This window comes from Nansenia antarctica (genome assembly GCF_963989245.1).
Source record: "Nansenia antarctica genome assembly, chromosome: 2".
Taxonomy (NCBI): Eukaryota; Metazoa; Chordata; class Actinopteri; order Argentiniformes; family Microstomatidae; genus Nansenia; species Nansenia antarctica.
In genome coordinates this window covers 3,725,766-3,749,774 of record NC_137675.1, presented here as the reverse complement: position 1 = coordinate 3,749,774, position 24,009 = coordinate 3,725,766, and the positions used below count along the sequence as shown (strand labels likewise).

Sequence of the window (24,009 nt, the reverse complement as noted above, 5' to 3'; positions counted from 1 at the left end):
AACAGTAAAGGAATTAGGACCACCCAGACCAAATTTAATTATAAAGCAAGTTTATAAGGCAGGGAAAATTGGAAAATCGTATAACCGAGGATTTACGAGGGGTTGGTATGAGAAGAAAACATGGCTAGCGGGATGTGAAGTAACAAATGCGTTGTTCTGCTTTCCACTACCGGACTTTGTAAACAAATTGAACAAATGGATTAGAAGGAGGCATCTTTTGTTCCCAACTTGATATTGCAACTGGACCTATTACCGAAGTCAAACTTGTGTAAGTAAGTGAATCATCTGTCCTTCAGTCATGATAGGAAAACCAAATCGATGCTGGGAGAAGGAATGGCAGACTGTATTCTGATTGTATCTTCTATGCTCTTTGTATGTTTCTATGCTCTTTGTATGTTTCTATGCTCTTTGTATGTTTCTATGCTCTTTGTATGTGTCTTGGTGTAGGAGAAACGTAGGACCACGTTGGAAACAAGTGTTTCGGTACACGTTGACGTGTAGAAACTGTAGAGAGAAAATTGTAGAAATTGTAGAGAAAACTGGGGGGGTAGAGGTGATGAAGAGGTCTGTACAGGGGGGGTAGAGGTGATGAAGAGGTCTGTACAGGGGGGTAGAGGTGATGAAGAGGTCTGTACAGGGGGGGTAGAGGTGATGAAGAGGTCTGTACAGGGGGGTAGAGGTGATGAAGAGGTCTGTACAGGGGGGGTAGAGGGGATGAAGAGGTCTGTACAGAGGGGTAGAGGGGATGAAGAGGTCTGTACAGGGGGGTAGAGGGGATGAAGAGGTCTGTACAGGGGGGTAGAGGGTATGAAGAGGTCTGTACAGGGGGGTAGAGGGGATGAAGAGGTCTGTACAGGGGGGTAGAGGGGATGGAGAGGTCTGTAGAGGAGGGTAGAGGGGATGGAGAGGTCTGTAGAGGAGGGTAGAGGGGATGGAGAGGTCTGTACAGGGGGGGTAGAGGGGATGAAGAGGTCTGTACAGGGGGGTAGAGGGGATGAAGAGGTCTGTAGAGGAGGGTAGAGGGGATGAAGAGGTCTGTAGAGGAGGGTAGAGGGGATGAAGAGGTCTGTACAGGGGGTAGAGGGGATGGAGAGGTCTGTACAGGGGGTAGAGGGGATGGAGAGGTCTGTACAGGGGGGTAGAGGGGATGGAGAGGTCTGTACAGGGGGTAGAGGGGATGGAGAGGTCTGTACAGGGGGTAGAGGGGATGGAGAGGTCTGTACAGGGGGTAGAGGGGATGAAGAGGTCTGTACAGGGGGGTAGAGGGGATGGAGAGGTGGGTAGAGGGGATGGAGAGGTCTGTAGAGGTGGGTAGAGGGGATGAAGAGGTCTGTAGAGGTGGGTAGAGGGGATGAAGAGGTCTGTACAGGGGGGTAGAGGGGATGAAGAGGTCTGTACAGGGGGGTAGAGGGGATGGCGAGGTCTGTACAGGGGGGTAGAGCTATTCTCATGCTAAAATTGACTGTAAATCCAGATTTTAAAGTTGATATTCTTCCCCCATAACCTGTGCCCCACCCAAACATTTTAGCACCAGACGCCACTGCAGCTAACCTTCTCATTCTAAACGGAGAGAACCTTATCATTCTAGACGGAGATAGAACCTTATCATTCTAAACGGAGAGAACCTTATCATTCTAAACGGAGATAGAACCTTATCGTTCTAAACGGAGATAGAACCTAACGTTTGTGGCATAGAAGAGTCTTTTACCGCCTTTATTAGTTTAACCGTTTTTATTTTTTTATTTTTTTTATTGTTTTACCGTATTAATTATATTAAGTATTTATTATTAATATTATTCCCCTCCAATGCTTTTTTTTGGACGATGAGAAAGGAGGAGGACGGAGTCGTCGTGTTCACCAGAACTCAGGACTTTTAATTTGAAACGGCAACAGACACTTCCAGGAAGTCGACGTCATTGCGTCATCGTTACATGTGCGGAGCTACAATTTGACGGTCAACTTCGGACATGCGATCAACCCACATTCACTCTACACAGGCGACGTATACATGTGTATAAATGCACACAAATAGTAGATGGAGTCGAAAGCGAACTAAATCAGACGATATGCAGAGAAACAACATGTCGTTATGTCGACCTCTCTTCCCCTCTGGCACACACCTCCTCGCTGCGTTTAGGACTCTCTGTGCATCAAATGCATGTGGATATATCTAATCCCACACTTCGTTTTTGTCATTTAATCTAGTCGTCATGATCCCCACACACTCCTCAGTTCTCCAACTCGGAGCACCTTGCAGGTCCATCCTCCTGGGGACGTGTAAGCGATGCCGTGTTGATGGTGCAGCAGGGAGAACCTTCCAGAGAAGATACGGCTCGTCAGACCACCGAGAAGTCAGGGTGAGGTTCGCACCCAGTCCCACAGGTAAGACAGCACCTCGAGTCAGGGCTGGAGCTTGAATGGGACTCGAACCAGTAACCATCTGTAGCCTAGATGCACTAACCAGGCTGGTCATCAACCCTGATCCTGGAGGAGGTGTCTAACAGTATGTCTGTGTTCTTCTAGCCCAGCACGAATACATCTGATTTCAGACGACTGTTACCTTAATTACACTACATATCTAAGATACACTGGTTAATTCCACGGGAAACAGACCTGGTGATAACAATGTGAAAAGGGAAAGCTCGGATTTTTTTGGTTTTTGTTTTCCGTTATATTAATTATTGTTGCTTTATCTTTTTTGCACATATTTGAAATAAACATATCAATCAATCAATCAATCAATAAATATACACGACCTCAGCCGTAATTGACATAATGCAATGCTTTGGGATCTTTCTCCTCTTCCAACAACAGTCGACAACAATCAACAAAGCAACACAATATCATATAGTAACAAACAAGCTAAAAGCAGGGTGTCCACGGGTCCTTGAAATCCTTGAAAGTTTGTGAATTTGAGAAAAAAAATCGGCCTTAAAGGTTTTTGAAAATAGACATCGGGTCATTGAAAGTGCTTGAATTCCCCTCTCTCTCTAAAAAAAATATAATAATATATATATATATATTAATTGTTTTTTTAAATGTAATTATAGTAGATAAGTCACTTTGCTTAACTTAACACAGTAACTTTACACATATTCCACAATATATTGTTTTGCTGTGCTGTGGTAGAGAAGGCAAGAGACCATCTAGTGTTCTACACATTCAAGCCTCTCTTTTGAATTGTTGTCTGTGAGCGGATAGTTCCTATTATATCAATACTCATCTAGATCTGTCTCAAACTATGCTGTGTTGGCTCCTTGAATTTGAGGGAATTGAGTCTTGAAAGTCCTTGAAAAGTGCTTGAATGTGATGTTTCAGAAGGTGTGGGACCCCTGGTGTGTGTGTGATGTTTCAGAAGGTGTGGGAACCCTGGTGTGTGTGATGTTTCAGAAGGTGTGGGGACCCTGGTGTGAATGTGATGTTTCAGAAGGTGTGGGAACCCTGGTGTGTGTGATGTTTCAGAAGGTGTGGGACCCCTGGTGTGTGTGATGTTTCAGAAGGTGTGGGAACCCTGGTGTGAATGTGATGTTTCAGAAGGTGTGGGAACCCTGGTGTGTGTGTGTGATGTTTCAGAAGGTGTGGGGACCCTGGTGTGTGTGTGTGAGAAGAAGGTGTGGGGACCCTGGTGTGTGTGTGATGTTTCAGAAGGTGTGGGAACCCTGGTGTGTGTGATGTTTCAGAAGGTGTGGGGACCCTGGTGTGTGTGATGTTTCAGAAGGTGTGGGACCCCTGGTGTGTGTGTGATGTTTCAGAAGGTGTGGGACCCCTGTAAAGGTTGTTGTGGTCGTGTGGTCGTAGGTTTCCTGCACCTGGGCGGACTCCGCACGGCTCTGTACAACTACGTCTTCGCTAAGAAGCACGGCGGCACTTTCGTCCTGCGCATAGAAGACACCGACCGCAGCCGGCTGGTCCCCGGAGCCACGGACGCCATAGAGGACATGCTGGAGTGGGCTGGTAAGACACATGAGTGGGCTGGTGAGACACATGAGTGGGCTGGTTAGTTAGACACATGAGTGGGCTGGTTAGTTAGACACATGAGTGGGCTGGTTAGTTAGAGACATGAGTGGGCTGGTTAGTTAGAGACATGAGTGGGCTGGTTAGTTAGAGACATGAGTGGGCTGGTTAGTTAGACACATGAGTGGGCTGGTTAGTTAGACACATGAGTGGGCTGGTAAGACACATGAGTGGGCTGGTTAGTTAGACACATGAGTGGGTAAGAGACCCGTCAAGCCTGGGGGACTCTTGGGGGGGGGGGGGGTGCTTATTACGCCCCGGGTCACGGTACCAGTCTGTCTCTCCCTCCCCCCCCCCTCCAGGCATCCCGCCGGACGAGAGTCCCCGTCGAGGGGGGTCCGCGGGGCCCTACATGCAGTCCCAGAGGCTGGGCCTCTACACGGAGGCCGCGGGGAGGCTGCTGGAGGCCGGTGGCGCGTACCGCTGCTTCTGCACCACACAGAGGCTGGAGCTGCTGAAGAGAGAGGCCCTGCGCACCGGACAGACCCCACGGTGGGGAACACTCACGCACACGCACACACTCACACTCACACGCACACACACACACACACACACACCCCCCTCTCGGATCCTCTGTTGAGCTAGCAACAATGACAGGTGTGTCTTATCCTGGCAGGTATGATAACAGGTGTGTGGTCTCCCCAGGTATGATAACAGGTGTGTGGTCTCCCCGGGTATGATAACAGGTGTGTGGTCTCCCCAGGTATGATAACAGGTGTGTGGTCTCCCCAGGTATGATAACAGGTGCAGGCACCTGCGGCCCCCCCAGGTGGAGGAGAGGCTGTCCCAGGGCGTCCCTCACGTGGTCCGCTTCCGCCTGGAGCCCGGCGCCGAGCCCTTCCAGGACCTGGTCTACGGCTGGACCCGCCACGAGGTGGCCCAGGTCAGGAGCGGGTCAGGTCCGGGTCAGGCCCGGGCTGAATGGACCGTTAGAAATGGTCACACGACACTAGAACGCTAGTTCTGTTGTTTTGTCTGCCGGTCTGTTTGACCGTTTTACGTTCTTTTCTGTTTCTCTGTAAAAGCGACCTTGGATCTCTTCATGCTACATCTTAACTGTCCCTCCTAAAGACCTCCTCATCTACACCCTTTGGGTAAAGACGTCCGCTAAATGCCAACAAATTTAAATGTAATAATAATAATAGTCTAACAATAATAATAATAATAATAGTCTAATAATAATAATAAAAATAGTCTAACAATAATAATAATAATAATAATTTAACTTAAGTTTAAATATAACTTAAATGTATATAGCGCCTTTCAGGGGACCCAAGGTCGCTTTACAGAGAAAACAGAACGTGAGGTAGACGTGAGATAAACGTGAGGTAAATGTGAGTTAAACGTTAGATAAACGTGAGGTAAACGTGAGGTAAACGTGAGGTACACGTGATGTAAACGTGAGGTAAATGTGAGGTGAACATGAGGTAAACGTGTGGTAAATGTGAGGTAAACATGAGGTAAACATGAGGTAAACGTGAGGTAAATGTGAGGTAGACGTGAGGGAGACGTGAGGTAGACGTGAGGTAAATGATGTAAATGTGAGGTAAACGTGAGGTAAACGTGATGTTAACGTGATGTAAACGTGAGGTAAACGTGATGTAAACGTGAGGTAAACGTGATGTTAACGTGAGGTAAACGTCCCTCCCAGGTGGAAGGGGACCCGGTGGTGGTGAAAGCGGACGGCTTCCCCACCTACCACCTGGCCAACGTGGTGGACGACCACGCCATGGGGGTCAGCCACGTGCTGCGGGGGTCCGAGTGGCTGATCTCCACCTCCAAACACCTGCTGCTGTACCGGGCCCTGGGCTGGACCCCCCCCGCCTTCGGCCACCTGCCCCTGCTCACCAACGCGGACGGCAGCAAGCTGTCCAAGCGCCAGGGGGACATCACCGTCCTCAGGTTCAGGAGGGACGGGGCACTGCCCGGGGCGCTGCTGGACATCATCACCAACTGTGGATCTGGGTTTGACTGTGAGTGGGTGGGGGATGGGGGGAGCGGGGGGAGAGGGGGGATGAAGGGATAGTTAGAGAGATGGGGAGGGATATCTTCAAGGAGGAATGGATGGATGGATGGATGGATGGATGGATGATGGAGTGAGGAAGGAAGGAATTAGGGAGGAGGGGTAAACAAAGGGAGGGAGGGATTATTGAGGGGTAATCAACTTATTACAGCACCATATTACATATTTAATTACATATTTAAGTTTGTCGTGTGTCATTCTTTAGCCAATCGGATGGGCCGTAAGATGGAGGAGCTCATCTCGGAATTCAACCCCTCGAAGATCACGACCCACTCAGCCCTCCTGGACCTGGAGAAACTCCCAGAGTTCAACAGGTGAACATGTGAAACAGACCTCAACTAGTTACTAACGGTCGCCCTGCAGTTCGACTTTAGATTAGATTGAATGAAATGTATTTTTTTGCTCTAGGCACAGGGTCAGCCATAGTCAGCGCCCCTGGAGCAATCAGGGGTTAAGTGCCTTGCTCAAGGGCACAACGGCAGTGGTAAACGGCACCTTAGATATGATGCCAGCCACCCTCCAGTCACCAGCTCACATGCAGCTCTACTACCTGCCTCTCTAACCTCTAGACTACCTGCCTCTCTAACCTCTAGACTACCTGCCTCTCTAACCTCTAGACTACCTGCCTCTCTAACCTCTAGACTACCTGCCTCTCTAACCTCTAGACTACCTGCCTCTCTAACCTCTAGGCTACCTGCCTCTCTAACCTCTAGACTACCTGCCTCTCTAACCTCTAGACTACCTGCCTCTCTAACCTCTAGACTACCTGCCTCTCTAACCTCTAGGCTACCTGCCTCTCTAACCTCTAGACTACCTGCCCAGTGGTGCAAACTTGTCTCAAAATAGGTGACCTACGTGAATCATGTAGATCTGCAAAAAAACCAAAAATATTTTTTTTGGGGGGGGTCTACATCTCATCTCATCCAAGTCACATGATGCCCAAGCTAACATCTTCCTGTCTGCTAAACTCTGCTGCAGTTGAAATAAAACGCCTTAAAGAGGTCTTAAGATGGAAGTAGAAACATAAGAAGTAATAAAATAGAATAACATAGAAGTTATTTCTATGTTGCGATAACTTCTCAACAGGATTTTACAGGGTTCGTTCAAACTATCGTTATTCCTGAACTATATGTGCAATCGAAAAAAATCCAACAGTTTATGAAAGCAGAGAAGTTGCACTCTCTAGCCATTTAGGGTTATTATGGTACTTCACCAAAAAAACAAATGCATTGACCTCAGTGTCATGGAGTGTTTTGAAGAGAAGCAGTATTTTAGCGGTGTTTTATACTTTAGTGAGTTTCTGTACATATATGTTTGTGATTGTGAAATGTCACAAAGACCATCTAGGCTAGGGTAACCAATCCACCTAAAAGTTTCATCGAGGACGACGATGTAAGTGACGAAGGACTGATTTCTTCTTCTGAACCAGGGTATGGAGGTTAGTTCTAGCGAATTTACCTGATAGAACATCGACATGCTAGAAACACATAACTACACATAATTAATAATAATAATAATTCATTACATTTATATAGCGCTTTTCCGAGGCTCAAAGACGCTGACAATATAGGAGATACGGAAAACACAAAAACAACAGGTAACATGGAACACAGAGTCAGCGAACGGGGAGGGGGGGGGGGGGGGGGTTGGTAGGGACAGGGGAGGTGGTTAGGGGTAGGGGAAGCTGTATGCATATCAGGGGGGTGGCAGGGTTAGGGGAGATGGGTAGGGGTAGGGAAGGTTGTATGCGTGTCCAGTGGGGGGGGGCGGGCGTGGCCGGGATGGGGGAGATGGCTAGGGGTAGGGGAGGCTGTAGGCATGGGAGAACAGGTAGGTTTTGAGGTGGGATTTAAAAGTGAGGAGTGAGGGTGAGTCTCTGAGTGGTTGAGGGAGAGAGTTCCAGAGGCGGGGTGCAGCTCGTGAAAAGGCACTTTGAGTTTTGAGGGTGGGACAGTGAGGGGAACAATGGATGAGGATCGGAGGGTACGGGTAGATGATCATTATCAGTATTTAGTGATCGTTAAACTGTTGTTTATTATATCGAGTGGGTACTTTACAACTTCAAGTTTCGTGTTATGAAAAAAACGAGTCGCCGAGTGGTTTGCCCTAGGCTGCGTTCGTAAATTCGCTCTGGAAATCTGATCAGCAGTCATGGAATGCCTCTTGTCCAATCAAATTACTTGGTCCCTTTATGACGTTGAGCCGTGTGTGCCCTCCCTCTCAGAGCGAATTTACGAACGCTGCCCGAGACTGTCTCGCGTCCCCCTTTACCTAGCTTCTACCATGCTGCTACTCTGCTTCTATAACACCAGGATCAGACACGGGGCGAGACTTTCTAAATAAACCTTTTTAATGGCTTCTGTGTGCTTTAGACTTGCGTAGAATCGATTATATTTGTATTTAAAAAGTCAGACCGGAAAATGTATTATTGTCGCCAGACCCACTGCGTGGGAATACGACGCGTGCGGATGAGAGACAACATATAAAACAAAACTTGCACACTTATTGCTCGTGTGACATTGGTTAAGCTGCGCCCAAAACCCCAATATGTGAAACCACGTGAAATGATAAGACAAGAGGCCACGATATGATATCGCCGTAGGAGGCGATTCGACTGCAGGCATGTGAAGTTAGAATTTCTTCAAACTTGCAGTGGTAGCAACGGTGTGTGTGTTTTAGTAAATATAGCGTGTGTGTGTGTGTGTGTGTGTGTGGCCGGCCCTTCTGTGAGAGGTGTGTGTGTGCGCCATATCTCAGTATGTAGGCTATGCAGTGTAAGTAAGTGTGTGAGTTTATTCTGTTATTTATGCTATTATATCTAGTATTGTGTTGAGAAGCAATGGAAATGAATCAAGAAATTGATAGAGTAGACTAACTTACATTATCATTGTTCTATATGCAACAGAACAGATCACCCAGCATTGCTAATGAAAAGAATCAACGAATGTGAGTCTAATACCAATACTTGCTCAAGAGGTCTTATAATCTATTAAAAGTGGTCTTATAAAGGTCTTAAATGTAACTTGTTGAAACCTGCAGGAACCCGCATAATTATTTTGAGAACAGGTTGCTTACATTAATTATGAGGGTGTTAAGGTCAGGGCCATCGCTACTTACACACGCATCGTTGTTAGACCACTGTTAATGCTAGAGCTAACCATCTACGGGCAACAAAAAAAAAGTGTCACCTTTTTGGACCATCGCCAGTTTGCACCCCTGCTGCCTCTCTAACCTAGGCGTTACTGGGGTGTTACTGGGGTGTGCCTCGGTAAAACCTTGAGGGTAAAACACAAGCTTCTTGCTTACGTTGAGGATAATGACAGCTCCATTGCCCCTTTTGTTGTTGTGATGTTTAGGTCAGCCACTAGATGGCGCCGTTGGACTATATCTCTTCTCACAGACTGGCCACCCTGTAGCTTGTAGTAATGTTTATTTAACATCAAATGACTATGACGTTGAACCCAGTGTGCACTCCGGCGCTCTCAGAGCGTATTTACGAACGCAGCCTTTTATTCACCAGAAATGCATTAATGATGATGCTTCAATTTGTAGCCAATCAGAGTGTTGTTGCTAGGTAGAAACCACATAAAAACACTTGGAACACTCTAGGTGGTGAGTGTTCCGGAACTCTTTGGCAGTTGGTGATTTTAAACAACTTAGCCATTGTGGTCTCATATCAACTGCTCTCAGGTCAGCCTTCTGTAGTCTGCTCACACTCACCCACTACAAGCTTAACAGTCCAGCTGACTCTGGACCAGTTCTTAGAGGTGATTCAGTAACCTCACCCACTACAAGCTAAACAGTCCAACTGACTCTGGACCAGTTCTTAGGGGTTATATTCAGTAAACCTCTCCTCTCTTTCCTCCTCCAGGATCCACCTCCTGCAGCAGATAGAGGATGCGGAGCGCTGTGATTGGCTGGTAGGGGATCTGCGGGGGCGGGTCCAGCAGGCGTACGGAACACAGATCCAGGACCAGGAAGTGCTGCACGCGGATTACATCACCAGGGTGCTACGGCTACGCAAGGTAACGACCCTGCACACGCTAGGCCTACACCTGGGGTCAAGGTCACGATGACGTCACATCACGCACTCGCTACACCCGCGCTCGCTGATGATGTCATAACGGGGTTCCACACCTGTGCAAGGTCACAATGACTTCATGTATTTAACAGACGATTTACGTAATCCCACGTATTTAATCCGTGGCCTGGTGTGGTCCAGTGGTCTAGCACCATGGCCTGGGGTGGTCCAGTGGTCTAGCACCATGGCCTGGGGTGGTCCAGTGGTCTGGTACCAGTACCATGGCCTGGGTTGGTCCAGTGGTCTGGTACCCAGGGATTAAAGTTCTCCGTCGCTACGACGGATTTCCGTCAATTTATTCCAAGTTGCGACGGATTTTACCTGGTGTAATATGATTTGTAGAGGCATACAATCTATTTTGATGTTGGTATTAGTAGGGGTGTAACGATACATCGATTCATTGACTAACGATCTGATTACATCGACGCAATGTAAAAATATCGATCTATATCGTCATCTTATGCGCGCAGAGAGCGAGAGACTTGAAAAAGATACGAATGTTTTTCATTTTTGATGAGAGACAGTAAGTCTATCCCTTTTAATATATATTTTGGAACATCTCTCTGAACCAGGGACGTTAACATACTCGCGTTCGCAATGTGTGACTCGCATTCACCGTGTGTGACTGTCTGTCTACTGGCTCGGCTCCACTTCTCGGCTCCTCCTCCTCTCGCGTTCGGCAATCTCCGGTGATCTTCGGAAATGTTCGGCTTGTGTGAGTGCGTCTAATGAGAGTGCGTCTAACGGGAGTCTAATGGGCGAATACATTGACCGTTTTGGACACCAAAGATATTTTTTAACATCTACTCTTCGAGGCGAATCCAGTCAGACCAATATCAGACGTGTGTGACACGTATGTGGACGTGTGTGTGTGTGTGTGTGTGTGTGTGACTGGATGTCTCTCTGAACCTGTGTGTGTGTGTGTGTGTGTATGTTAATGAGCTGTATGTTAATTACCACTTATTACAATTGATAATTGTGTTAGATTGGCATATGATATCGCGTCATAACGATCATATCGTCATATCGATCTTGAATCGAATCGAATCTAAATCGTATCGTGACTGACATTGTGAAATCGTCAAACATTGTATCGTCATACAAACAAATCGATATAATATCGTATCGTGATGAAGCTGGTGATTTACACCCCTAGGTATTAGGTATATAAATGATATATAATAGCCTATATAGCCTACATATAGGCCTTTATTGGCTACAACTATGCGACAGTAACAGAGCGGGGTGCACTGACGCTGAACCCCTCATAGTGATAAGTAGGTGGACATGGCGCGTGGTGCTGAAATTGCCGACATGCGGTGTGTGGTTTGAAAAAAGTAACGCCAGCTCAGTAAATCATTCAAACTTAATGTTTACTTATAGGCTATGTGAATGTGACTGCACCACACATGTGAACAGTAACAAAGCAAATGCAGTTTAATTTTATGAAAAACATTGACAACAAAATCGGCGCAAAAAAAAAAAAAAAGCTGAATCCGCTTAGCCTATATGCTCCTGAAACGACAGAGCAAACACGCTACATTACTAGGGATAATAATTACTAATAATTACAATGAGCCAATAGAAAAAATAATATTAGGCTATTTAAATCTCACTTAACGAGAAAACTGGCATCTCCCATCGGTCACTATTTGTTGGCTATCTGGTGATATGGACATCTTTGAGTGTCTAGAAAAGCGCTATAAATCTAATGTATTATTATGATTTATTATTATTATGGACGTCACTTTAATCCGGCAGTTCTCAAGGTTTTTATGCACCAATCGATTCCTCTAGTGCGTCTTTATCACATTCATTGACGAAAAGGACAACTCGCATGTATAGAAAGGGAACATTGTGAGCACGTAAAATGTGAGTCTCACAACGGCTTTGCATTGATGAAACCAGGTAGGATGAACGCATAGTTCGCTGTCCATTCCTCTTTAAATGCCCTGTTTTCACCGTCAACTTTCCTCTTTAGACCTTTGGAGAGTGACATTATGTTTCTCTTGCTAACTAGAAGGTTAAATGTTTAGCTAACTTCACCCGGCACGCAAACAACCAATCCAATAATAGTGTGACCTTGTAAGTCTGGGAGGAGGGGGAATAATTATCAAAATAAAACTTTGTTAAATAATTATTTGAATACGTTAGGCTGCGCTACATCGTCAGTCCACACATTTATTATTCAAAACTATGGAAAAGGGTGAAACTACGTTTCAACGTTGTTGAGAATCACAACACAAACTCGCTAGTCAAGCCAAAATACTGCAGCGAAATGGATTGGACTGCTACCTAGTTAACTAGAACACTACTTTACATTGTTACCTAGTTAACTAGAAGACTACTTTACATTGTTAGCAGGCTCACAAAACAAGCCGTGTTAGTTGACTAGCGATGTGTCGTTGATTTTCGACAACGCGGAAATGTATTCACATTTTTCGAAAGAAAAGTCAAAGCATTAGAACGTAGAACGGAAAATCGCACGCGCGCTTTGCACACGGAAAGCCACCGGCCCCGATTTGGCCTGAATTTTTTTTTCAGTCAGGAGATTTTTTTTTGCTTTAATCCCTGGGTACCATGGCCTGGGGTAGTCCAGTGGTCTAGCACCATGGCCTGGGGTGGTCCAGTGGTCTAGCACCATGGCCTGGGGTGGTCCAGTGGTCTAGCACCATGGCCTGGGGTGGTCCAGGGGTCTGGTACCATGGCCTGGGGTGGTCCAGTGGTCTAGCACCATGGCCTGGGGTGGTCCAGTGGTCTAGCACCATGGCCTGGGGTGGTCCAGTGGTCTAGCACCATGGTCTGGGGTGGTCCAGTGGTCTAGCACCATGGTCTGGGGTGGTCCAGTGGTCTAGCACCATGGCCTGGGGTGGTCCAGTGGTCTAGCACCATGGCCTGGGGTGGTCCAGTGGTCTAGCACCATGGCCTGGGGTGGTCCAGTGGTCTGGTACCAGTACCATGGCCTGGGTTGGTCCAGTGGTCTGGTACCATGGCCTGGGGTAGTCCAGTGGTCTAGCACCATGGCCTGGGGTGGTCCAGTGGTCTAGAACCATGGCCTGGGGTGGTCCAGTGGTCTAGCACCATGACCTGGGGTGGTCCAGTGGTCTAGCACCATGGCCTGGGGTGGTCCAGTGGTCTAGCACCATGGCCTGGGGTGGTCCAGTGGTCTAGCACCATGACCTGGGGTGGTCCAGTGGTCTAGAACCATGGCCTGGGGTGGTCCAGTGTTCTAGCACCATGGCCTGGGGTGGTCCAGTGGTCTAGCACCATGGCCTGGGGTGGTTCAGTGGTCTAGCACCATGGCCTGGGGTGGTCCAGTGGTCTAGCACCATGGCCTGGGGTGGTTCAGTGGTCTAGCACCATGGCCTGGGGTGGTCCAGTGGTCTAGCACCATGGCCTGGGGTGGTTCAGTGGTCTAGCACCGTGGTCTGGGGTGGTCCAGTGGTGTAGCACACATATGTGCATACAGTGCACACATATGTCCATGTCGGCATGGGTTCGAATCCGGCCCATGCCCTGCTGACGTGCCCTCTCTCCCTTCTTCTCCTTACTTTCCTGTCTGTCTTCACTCACGATATCTGTCCAATAAAAAAAAAACGTTAAAAAAATAATATGAGTGTGACTGCCCCCCCCCCCCCCCCCCCCCCCCAAAAAAAAAAAAGGGAAAAAAAGAATGGATGGATGAAAGCGTAAAATGTCAAACGTAAACGTGAGCGCGGACCTCCTGCCCCGAGGGTTGTTTACCCTGCCGTCGTTCCCTCCGCCGGTCTGGGAATGTCGCAGCCTGGTTGGGAATGTGGCGTCGGCCTGTCTGGAGGGGGGTCAGAAGGTTCTAGAAGACGTCAGAAGGTTCTAGAAGACGTCTGTCTTTGAACCTCTGGGGCATTTATGACGAGAGGAAAAGGGGGATTCTATTAAAAAAACTAAATCAAACATCAAACAAACAAGAAGTCCCTTCATCTTGAAAACAACTGACCCCTCCTTTGCTGTCCTTATCCCTCTATCTCTTCTTTGCTGTTCTTATCCCTCTATCTCTCCTTTGCTGTCCTTATCCCTCTATCTCTCCTTTGCTGTCCTTATCCCTCTATCTCTCCTTTGCTGTCCTTATCCCTCTATCTCTCCTTTGCTGTCCTTATCCCTCTATCTCTTCTTTGCTGTCCTTATCCCTCTATCTCTCCTTTGCTGTCCTTATCCCTCTATCTCTCCTTTGCTGTCCTTATCCCTCTATCTCTTCTTTGCTGTCCTTATCCCTCTATCTCTCCTTTGCTGTCCTTATCCCTCTATCTCTTCTTTGCTGTCCTTATCCCTCTATCTCTTCTTTGCTGTCCTTATCCCTCTATCTCTTCTTTGCTGTCCTTATCCCTCTATCTCTTCTTTGCTGTCCTTATCCCTCTATCTCTCCAGTGTTTCCTCTACATGCATTTCATCGTGGCGGGCCGCGTACGCTTTAATAATCTCTTCACTCCACAATCATCTAGTCTGGTCTGGCGCCTGCTCCGTCTGTTTTTATTCCTGCACACAGGTAAACAGATCCAGGATCCAGTAGCGTCTTCGGGCTCGCGCAAACAAACCCGGCGAATTTTTTTACTTGCCCCAGGCAAGCGTTACTGTTGAACCCTGCTGATACATGATTCTTCCCTGCACATTGACAATGTTTTCTCTCTCCTCTTTCTTCTGCGTTGTGAAGGGATCCACTGCAGCGTACACGAAAAGCGGCTACTGTGTCAACCGCTTCCCATAATAGTTACAACAACCATAAAGCCTCCATAATGATAATGAAAAGAAGGGGAGACGAATTTTTTATTGACAACGGAATTACATGCTGGAAAAACATGCAGACACAGACAATAAGAGACACACGGGAGAAGTACGGGAAAACATTTTATTTTTTTGGGCCATCCTCGAGTTTTGGCTGAAATTACGTCGTTGTTTTGAGCGCGCGTGCGCGTTTCATGCGCGTGCACGCGGAAAAAATCGCGAGCGCGCGTTGCGCGCGCGGTCAACGCTACCCGCCACCATTGTAAAAATTCCTGGAGGAAACACTGCTCTCCTTTGCTGTCCTTATCCCTCTATCTCTCCTTTGCTGTCCTTATCCCTCTATCTCTCCTTTGCTGTTCTTATCCCTCTATCTCTCCTTTGCTGTCCTTATCCCTCTATCTCTCCTTTGCTGTCCTTATCCCTCTATCTCTTCTTTGCTGTCCTTATCCCTCTATCTCTCCTTTGCTGTCCTTATCCCTCTATCTCTCCTTTGCTGTTCTTATCCCTCTATCTCTCCTTTGCTGTCCTTATCCCTCTATCTCTCCTTTGCTGTCCTTATCCCTCTATCTCTCCTTTGCTGTTCTTATCCCTCTATCTCTCCTTTGCTGTCCTTATCCCTCTATCTCTCCTTTGCTGTCCTTATCCCTCTATCTCTCCTTTGCTGTTCTTATCCCTCTATCTCTCCTTTGCTGTCCTTATCCCTCTATCTCTCCTTTGCTGTCCTTATCCCTCTATCTCTCCTTTGCTGTTCTTATCCCTCTATCTCTCCTTTGCTGTCCTTATCCCTCTATCTCTCCTTTGCTGTCCTTATCCCTCTATCTCTTCTTTGCTGTCCTTATCCCTCTATCTCTCCTTTGCTGTCCTTATCCCTCTATCTCTTCTTTGCTGTCCTTATCCCTCTATCTCTCCTTTGCTGTCCTTATCCCTCTATCTCTCCTTTGCTGTTCTTATCCCTCTATCTCTCCTTTGCTGTCCTTATCCCTCTATCTCTCCTTTGCTGTCCTTATCCCTCTATCTCTCGTTCTGATGTCTGTTTCTTTAAATTCTCTTATTCAACTGTCACTTTATTTTGTTGTTGTTTGTGACGTGAGCTGCTGTAACACCTTAATTTCCCCTCAATAAAGTACCTATCTGTCTGTCAGTCTGTCTGTCTGTCCGTCTGTCTATCTGTCTGTCTGTCTGTCTGTCTGTCTATATATATCTGTCTGTCCGTCCCTCCCTCTGTGACCTTCTTGTGTCCTTCTCTCCTCTCTGCAGGGCCACATCTGTTCTCTGAAGGACCTGGTGTCTCCTGGCTACTCTTACCTGTGGGTGCGGCCCTCCCTCACTCACCAGCAGGTGGCAGCACTCACCACAGAGGCCCAGCACATCGCTACGCTAGTGCTACGGTACGATTCATCATCACTGTAACAGTACTGCCCCAACAATACAGCAGAGTACTACATTTCTATAGGTTTTTAAAACAGCCCTCGAATCCCACCAAGGCCTTCGGCCCCTATTTCTTATTGTAAAGCGACCTTGGGTCCCCTGAAAGTTATTGTTATTATGATTATTGTTATTTATTTTTATTTTTTTATTTTTTATTTTGTGAGTTAGGCAGTCCCACTCTTTATATTTAGTTATCTATTGGATAGAGACAGTGGAGAGAGACAGGAAGTAAGGAGGAGAGGGAGGAGGAGAGGAGGGAGGAGAGGGAGGAGGGGGGAGGAGAGGGAGGAGGAGAGGGAGGAGGAGAGGAGGGAGGAGAGGAGGGAGGAGAGGGTATGTCAGCAGGTCATGGGCCGCATTCCAAACCACGCCGACATGGGCATATGTGCTCATTGCAGGCCTCTGGACCACCCCAGGCCTCTGAGTAATACATTTCTGATGGTCACAGTACACTAGAACGCTAGGGTGTGTCACGCTACAGGACTAAGAAAGCGTAGGTTTAGGCCCAATCCCAATTCACCCCTAGCCCTTCGTTTTCACCCCTATGGCTCGATTTGCGCGTTCACGTTTAGGGCGAGGGCTGTCTCAATTCATATTTCATCGAGGGCTAGGGGTAAGGGGGAGGGCTAACTATTACTTCGTTTCGAGGGATTTCAGGACCAGACTAGCTTCGAAGGGCTAACGGTACGCTACCCCTTGATACCAGGATGCATTGCGAATCATCTACAGAAATCTTATGTCGCTCTATTCAATGCGGAAATGTCATTTTACTTTCTCTGTAATTACTTATTAATAAAGATTTGAAAAATTATGATAACCATCGTATTGTCTTAGTTTAATGTCATTACAATGCATTATAGACCTTTTATTTATAACAAGCTTAACCCAAAAATCGCTTTTATGTCGGTGCTGTGTCTAACGTTACAGTAACGCAACGCTGCATGACAGTCGAGCATTTCAGAGATGTACAGTCATAAATCAATTATTACCTGTGGCGTTTTGACAGCGGATGATGGTACACATATGTAAAGTTATCTATCAAACGTTCGTCTGACTTGTACATGATGCGCATTTTGACCTATTTCCACCCGCAATCTAATCCGAGCAGTTGTTATTAGGTAATATTATTAATGGGTTGTATCATTCATTTCAATGCATTATAGACCTTTTCTTTATAACAAGCACAACAACAACAAAACGTTATCATGCCGATGTGCTGTGTGTCTAACGTTACAAGCTGATTTGTGCATGACAGCCGCGCATTGACATATTTCCATGTCTAATGGCATATGACACGCGAAATGTAACTACAGTTAAGGATACGCGTAAAGGATGATGATCTATCACCGTTCGACTCTACTGAGAAATGTTTCCGCTTATTTGTCATCTCTCCTTCACGGGCAAATGTGGCCGCGTCCCCAAGAGATCCTCTTTCTACGTTTTTGACCACCACTATGATGAATTGATTTTTGGATTCTAGACGACGAATTGTTCTGAGAAAGGCGCTTGGTAACGTGATTTTTGGACAACGCTTTATGACTACTGATGGACTGGTTGTTTTGGTTGGAGTCATTCATTGTCATTAAATTCATTGTCATTATTGCGATGTCCACAAAAAAGACATCGCTGACGGAAGAGACTAAAAAAGGAACGTCTAAACACTACAGTGTGTTGATAACAAATGAAAATAGATGCTTATAGCACACGCAACAGAAATAAACACAGCTGAAGAAGGCATTGCGAGATGTGAGAATTCGCCGGCAACACAACGCGTCACCCGTACCGCGTGATGACGTAGGCGCCGTGAAGGGCTGTCCCAATTCACAGGGCTTAGATTTCAAGGGGTAGGGCTTGTGACGTATTCGAAGGCCTTGCCTTCGAATCGAGTGACACTCGAAAACGAGCCATAGGGGTAGAAAAGAGAATCGGGATTGGGCCTTAGTTTCTTGTGTTCTGTCCATGCGAGGCTGTCTGTGCCTGTTCAGTCTCTAGTCTCTTGTGTTTGGGTTAGAGGGACAGTTAACTTATGTTGTGTTTGGGTTAGAGGGACAGTTATGTTGTGTTTGGGTTAGAGGGATAGTTCACTTATGTTGTGTTTGGGTTAGAGGGATAGTTCACTTATGTTGTGTTTGGGTTAGAGGGATAGTTATGTTGTGTTTGGGTTAGAGGGATAGTTCACTTATGTTGTGTTTGGGTTAGAGGGACAGTTATGTTGTGTTTGGGTTAGAGGGATAGTTCACTTATGTTGTGTTTGGGTTAGAGGGATAGTTCACTTATGTTGTGTTTGGGTTAGAGGGATAGTTATGTTGTGTTTGGGTTAGAGGGGTAGTTATGTTGTGTTTGGGTTAGAGGGACAGTTCACTTATGTTGTGTTTGGGTTAGAGGGATAGTTCACTTATGTTGTGTTTAGGTTAGAGGGATAGTTATGTTGTGTTTGGGTTAGAGGGATAGTTATGTTGTGTTTGGGTTAGAGGGATAGTTATGTTGTGTTTGGGTTAGAGGGACAGTTCACTTATGTTGTGTTTGGGTTAGAGGGACAGTTCACTTATGTTGTGTTTGGGTTAGAGGGATAGTTATGTTGTGTTTGGGTTAGAGGGATAGTTATGTTGTGTTTGGGTTAGAGGGATAGTTATGCTGTGTTTGGGTTAGAGGGATAGTTCACTTATGTTGTGTTTGGGTTAGAGGGATAGTTATGTTGTGTTTGGGTTAGATGGATAGTTATGTTGTGTTTGGGTTAGAGGGATAGTTATGTTGTGTTTGGGTTAGATGGATAGTTATGTTGTGTTTGGGTTAGAGGGATAGTTATGTTGTGTTTGGGTTAGAGGGATAGTTATGTTGTGTTTGGGTTAGATGGATAGTTATGTTGTGTTTGGGTTAGAGGGATAGTTTTGTTGTGTTTGGGTTAGATGGATAGTTATGTTGCGTTTGGGTTAGATGGATAGTTATGTTGTGTTTGGGTTAGATGGATAGTTATGTTGTGTTTGGGTTAGAGGGGTAGTTATGTTGTGTTTGGGTTAGAGGGTAGTTATGTTGTGTTTGGGTTAGAGGGATAGTTATGTTGTGTTTGGGTTAGAGGGGTAGTTATGTTGTGTTTGGGTTAGAGGGGTAGTTATGTTGTGTTTGGGTTAGATGGATAGTTATGTTGTGTTTGGGTTAGAGGGGTAGTTATGTTGTGTTTGGGTTAGAGGGTAGTTATTAGGGGTGTAACGGATCACCTAACTCGCGGATCGGATCGTGTCACGGATTTTGAGTCACGGATCGGATAATTTTTCGGATCAACACAAAACATTTTTTTATTTTTATAAAAACAACATTTTCCTTGAATTCTGTAAAAACACCACTTTTAATGTGTGAAACAAAAAAACAACATTCAAGATGTCAAAACTGATATATATATCACATATATATAACATCTATATATAACAACATATATATAACAACATATATATATAACAACATATATATAACATCACTGCTGCAAAGTAACAGAGTACTTTTTTTGTGTGTTTACACAATCACCCAGGCTGCTTAGCGGGTGATATGACGTGATATAATTGGGACAGAGATGAGTGAATGAATGTTGTTGTCAACTCAGTACACATGCAGAGAGTGAGAATAAAGCGCACATGATTGTTTTTCTATGGTCTTTATTGTCATTGCTACAGTACAGGTACCAAACAACGAAATTTAGGAGGGGTGGCTCCCCTGGTGTTAGGAAAGAAAAAAAAAAAGATTTTGCTATTGATCCGCGGTACACATGCGTTCCGAACCGTGGAGGGCGATCCGAACGGATCACGGATTATCCGTGATCCGTTACACCCCTAGTAGTTATGTTGTGTTTGGGTTAGAGGGATAGTTATGTTGTGTTTGGGTTAGAGGGATAGTTATGTTGTGTTTGGGTTAGAGGGGTAGTTATTAGGGATGCACCGAACATTCGGCCACCGAATGTATTCGGCCGAATATCGCAAAATAAAGCACATTCGGTATTCGGCCGAATGTGTGAAAACACTGAATGTTTACCACCGAATAGTGGGCGTGTTTTGATGACGCAATCAAACAGTGTAAGCATCCCATGCTGCTCAGCGAATGAGACGAGCATTGACTGCATGCTGCTACATCTTATAATTAGCCTACAGAAAACATGTCGGCAGTTTGGGTTTGGAATAAGACCCAACATGGCTAGCTCCATAACCGTGGCTGCGTTCGTTGAAAAAAAAAACTCGCTTTGAGAGCGCCGGGGCGCACACTGGGTCCGACGTCATAAAGGGACCGAGCGATTCGATTGGACGAGAGGCATTCCGCGAGTGCTGATCAGATCCCCGGAGCGAGTTTACGAACGCACCCGGGCTGTCATCTGCTCACTGCGCCAACAGCACATAGCTGCTTAGTGTTCTACAACACCCATGAGTTCATAAGTAGGCTTATATTGTTTTAAAGGGCAGCCAGTTATTCATTTGTTTTATTTATCCCTATGCACATTTTTGTTATATATTGTGTAACTGACATGCCATAGCTGACAAGCTACACATACATAAGTTATACGTTATACAGACAGATTTAATTTGAGCAGTCAGTCAAGTATAGGCATAATGTTGTTTGTTTGTTTTCTAATGTTTTGTTAAAATGAAAAAAGTTTAAAACATTTGGTTAAAATGTTAAATATGGTCTTTTACGAAAAGAAGTAGCCTAGTAAAAAGTAGGCTCAAAGCACTTTTATCCCAATGCACTTTTTTGTTGTAGGCCTACAAAGATTTTCTTTCAGCAGCTATTCAGGGAAAACAAAAACATTTAATTTGACTGATTTATTTTATTTATTGTGCTTTGTTGGTATAGACTGATGTCTGCTGGAATGTTCAATAAAAGTTTTTATTTTTTAATCTCAATTTCTTTCTTTGAGAAGCATGAATAAAAAGCAAAATGTATTTAGTTTATGCAATGATAAAATTAAAAACTGCCGATACACATTCGGTATTCGGTATTCGGCCAAGTGTTTCCTTAAATTCGGCTTCGGCCTCGGCCAAGAATTTTCATTTCGGTGCATCCCTAGTAGTTATGTTGTGTTTGGGTTAGATGGATAGTTATGTTGTGTTTGGGTTAGAGGGGTAGTTATGTTGTGTTTGGGTTAGGGGGGTAGTTATGTTGTGTTTGGGTTAGAGGGATAGTTATGTTGTGTTTGGGTTAGATGGATAGTTATGTTGTGTTGGGGTTAGAGGGATAGTTATGTTGTGTTTGGGTTAGAGGGGTAGTTATGTTGTGTTTGGGTTAGAGGGATAGTTATGTTGTGTTTGGGTTAGAGGGATAGTTATGTTGTGTTTGGGTTAGATGGATAGTTATGTTGTGTTTGGGTTAGAGGGATAGTTATGTTGTGTTTGGGTTAGAGGGGTAGTTATGTTGTGTTTGGGTTAGATGGATAGTTATGTTGTGTTTGGGTTAGAGGGATAGTTATGTTGTGTTTGGGTTAGAGGGATAGTTATGTTGTGTTTGGGTTAGAGGGGTAGTTATGTTGTGTTTGTGTTTCCCTGTTTTCATCTTTTCATTCAGAGATCCATTAGCTAGTTAAAAGGTAAAAAGAAAGAAAAAACGGTTGTCCATTTAACACTAGAACAGCCATGAGGGGTTATTTGATTGTGAGTAAAAAAAAAAGTTATATCTTTGTACTCGATCAAATTTCAGGACCCTCCTTTCATGACTTTTCCTAGATATGTGGTGTTCTACCACCCAGTATCCTTACATTTTTTTCTGTGTAGGAAGCAGGCTAATTTACAAGCGGCCAACTAGTGGTCGTTGTGTGTAAACAGCAGCATAGCGTTGTAAAGAGGCGGTAAAAAGGTCAAAAAGGCATGGCTGTTCTAGTTAAGTGTTGGGTTTTGTCGTGTCTCTAGGCTGGCGCAGAGCTGGCTGGACAGTTATTGTTTTTGTAATTAGGGCTGCAAGATTAATCAACCTCGTATCACCTAGTCCTACATCTCAACCTGGGATTTGAACAGGCTGCGATCTTTTGCTAAATTCTTCTTTTAGTTTTTATTTCTTGTGATGTTTTGCGGGAAATGTTCTTAAATTAAGACGTTTTCAACCAAAGCGACTTACAAACATTTGTCTAAAGTAGGTGAATCGTCAATCATCTCTACACCAGTTATCACAAGTAACGTTTCTAAGGTGACTGGTGCTATCTTGGCAAAAAAGCCCAACTGGCTTTGTTCAGTCACTTCACTTAAAATACCACATTCCTAAACAGTTAAAATACCACATTCCTAAACAGTTAGTTGACTATGGATTGTGGGACGGCTTGTGGCTCAGGAGGTAGAGCCGGCGTCTAATGATCACAAGTTCGGCGGTTTTTCGGCTGGCCACGTGTGAACCCCAAATTGCTCAGAGTGAGCGGGCCGGCGCCTTGCATGGTAGCTTGCCGCCCATTGGTGTGTGAATGTGTGTGTGTGAATGGGTGAATGAGAGGCCGTTGTAAAGCTAAAATCTTTTGATTAAGGTGCTATATAAGCCAGTCCATTTACCAGTCCGGTGTTGGCTGATGTTGTTGGTGTGTCTGTCCTGTAGGCTGATGTTGGTGTGTCTCCTTGTAGGCTGATGTTGGTGTGTTGGTGTGTCTGTCCTGTAGGTTGATGTTGTTGGTGTGTTAGTGTGTTGGTGTGTCTGTCCTGTAGGCTGATGTTGTTGGTGTGTTGGTGTGTCTGTCCTGTAGGCTGATGTTGTTGGTGTGTTGGTGTGTTGGTGTCTTGGTGTGTTGGTGTGTCTGTCCTGTAGGCTGATGTTGTTGGTGTGTTGGTGTGTTGGTGTGTCTGTCCTGTAGGCTGATGGAGGAGCGGGGGGCGGAGCTGAGTGTGGAGCTTCTCAACGTGGAGCTGAAGACTCTGGCTAAGAGGGCCGAGGCCACCAAGTACAGAGAGGTCATGAAGCTTCTCAGACTGGTCCTGAGTGGCCTGCAGGTGGGTCACAGTCACGGTCACATCACAGTCCGTATTACACCAATCATCATTCCAGTCTGCTGCGCCCACAGACTGGAATAAACTACAAAAAACCCTTAAAACTGGTCAAACTCGCCTCCAAATCAGCCTTCAAGAACTCACTCATGGACACTGTCCCCCGTCCCCCGTCCCCTGTCCCCTGCTCGCCTGCTGTTGGTTGTTTGTTGGTCTGATTTGTCCTCTTGGCTTGCAACTGTTCCTGTTCTCTGCTCTGTTTTGTTTGTCATGTTTAATGTGTTTTAACTTTTGTATTTATTTTACCCCCTACCGCCTCAAAAGGCTGTACAATGTCGGCATTGTAAATAAGAATCTGTTCTTAATTGTCTTACCTGGTTAAATAAAGGTTAAATACAAATAAATTTTAAAAAGGTCCAGCCAGAGTCAGTTGGACTGATTAGCTCATAGTGGGTGAGGTTACTGAATCACTCTTAAGAACTGGTCTAGAGTCAGTTGGACTGATTAGCTCGTAGTGGGTGAGGTTACTGAATCACTCCTAAGAACTGGTCCAGAGTCAGTTGGACTGTTTAGCTCGTAGTGGGTGGGTGAGGTTACTGAATCAGAGGAACTCAATTTATGAATTTCAATTCACTTCTTGCATTGAGTGAACTGGACCCTTCTTGCAGGGTGAACTGGAATCAAAATGGACGCCAAGACAAAATTGGCCACAAACCCTGGTCCTGAACAGAGTGTTCCCTGGAACTCACAGGGTGTGCAGACTTTAGTTA

At 45.6% G+C, this 24,009-nt stretch overlaps 1 protein-coding gene across 1 annotated transcript in view; it reads left to right on the top strand.

Annotated features, from left to right (window-relative positions):
- The first annotated feature begins 1,977 nt into the window (after positions 1–1,977).
- The window catches only part of ears2 (glutamyl-tRNA synthetase 2, mitochondrial), a 22,495-nt gene continuing 463 nt past the window's right edge, over positions 1,978–24,009 (top strand). Inside the window, exons 1-9 of the mRNA XM_080523989.1 lie at positions 1,978–2,382; positions 3,799–3,954; positions 4,317–4,506; positions 4,747–4,897; positions 5,666–5,987; positions 6,243–6,351; positions 9,909–10,062; positions 16,134–16,264; positions 23,110–23,245. Coding sequence (XP_080380115.1) covers positions 2,211–2,382; positions 3,799–3,954; positions 4,317–4,506; positions 4,747–4,897; positions 5,666–5,987; positions 6,243–6,351; positions 9,909–10,062; positions 16,134–16,264; positions 23,110–23,245 — 1,521 coding nt within the window. The 5' untranslated portion in view covers positions 1,978–2,210. The remainder of the gene's footprint in view (positions 2,383–3,798; positions 3,955–4,316; positions 4,507–4,746; positions 4,898–5,665; positions 5,988–6,242; positions 6,352–9,908; positions 10,063–16,133; positions 16,265–23,109; positions 23,246–24,009) is intronic.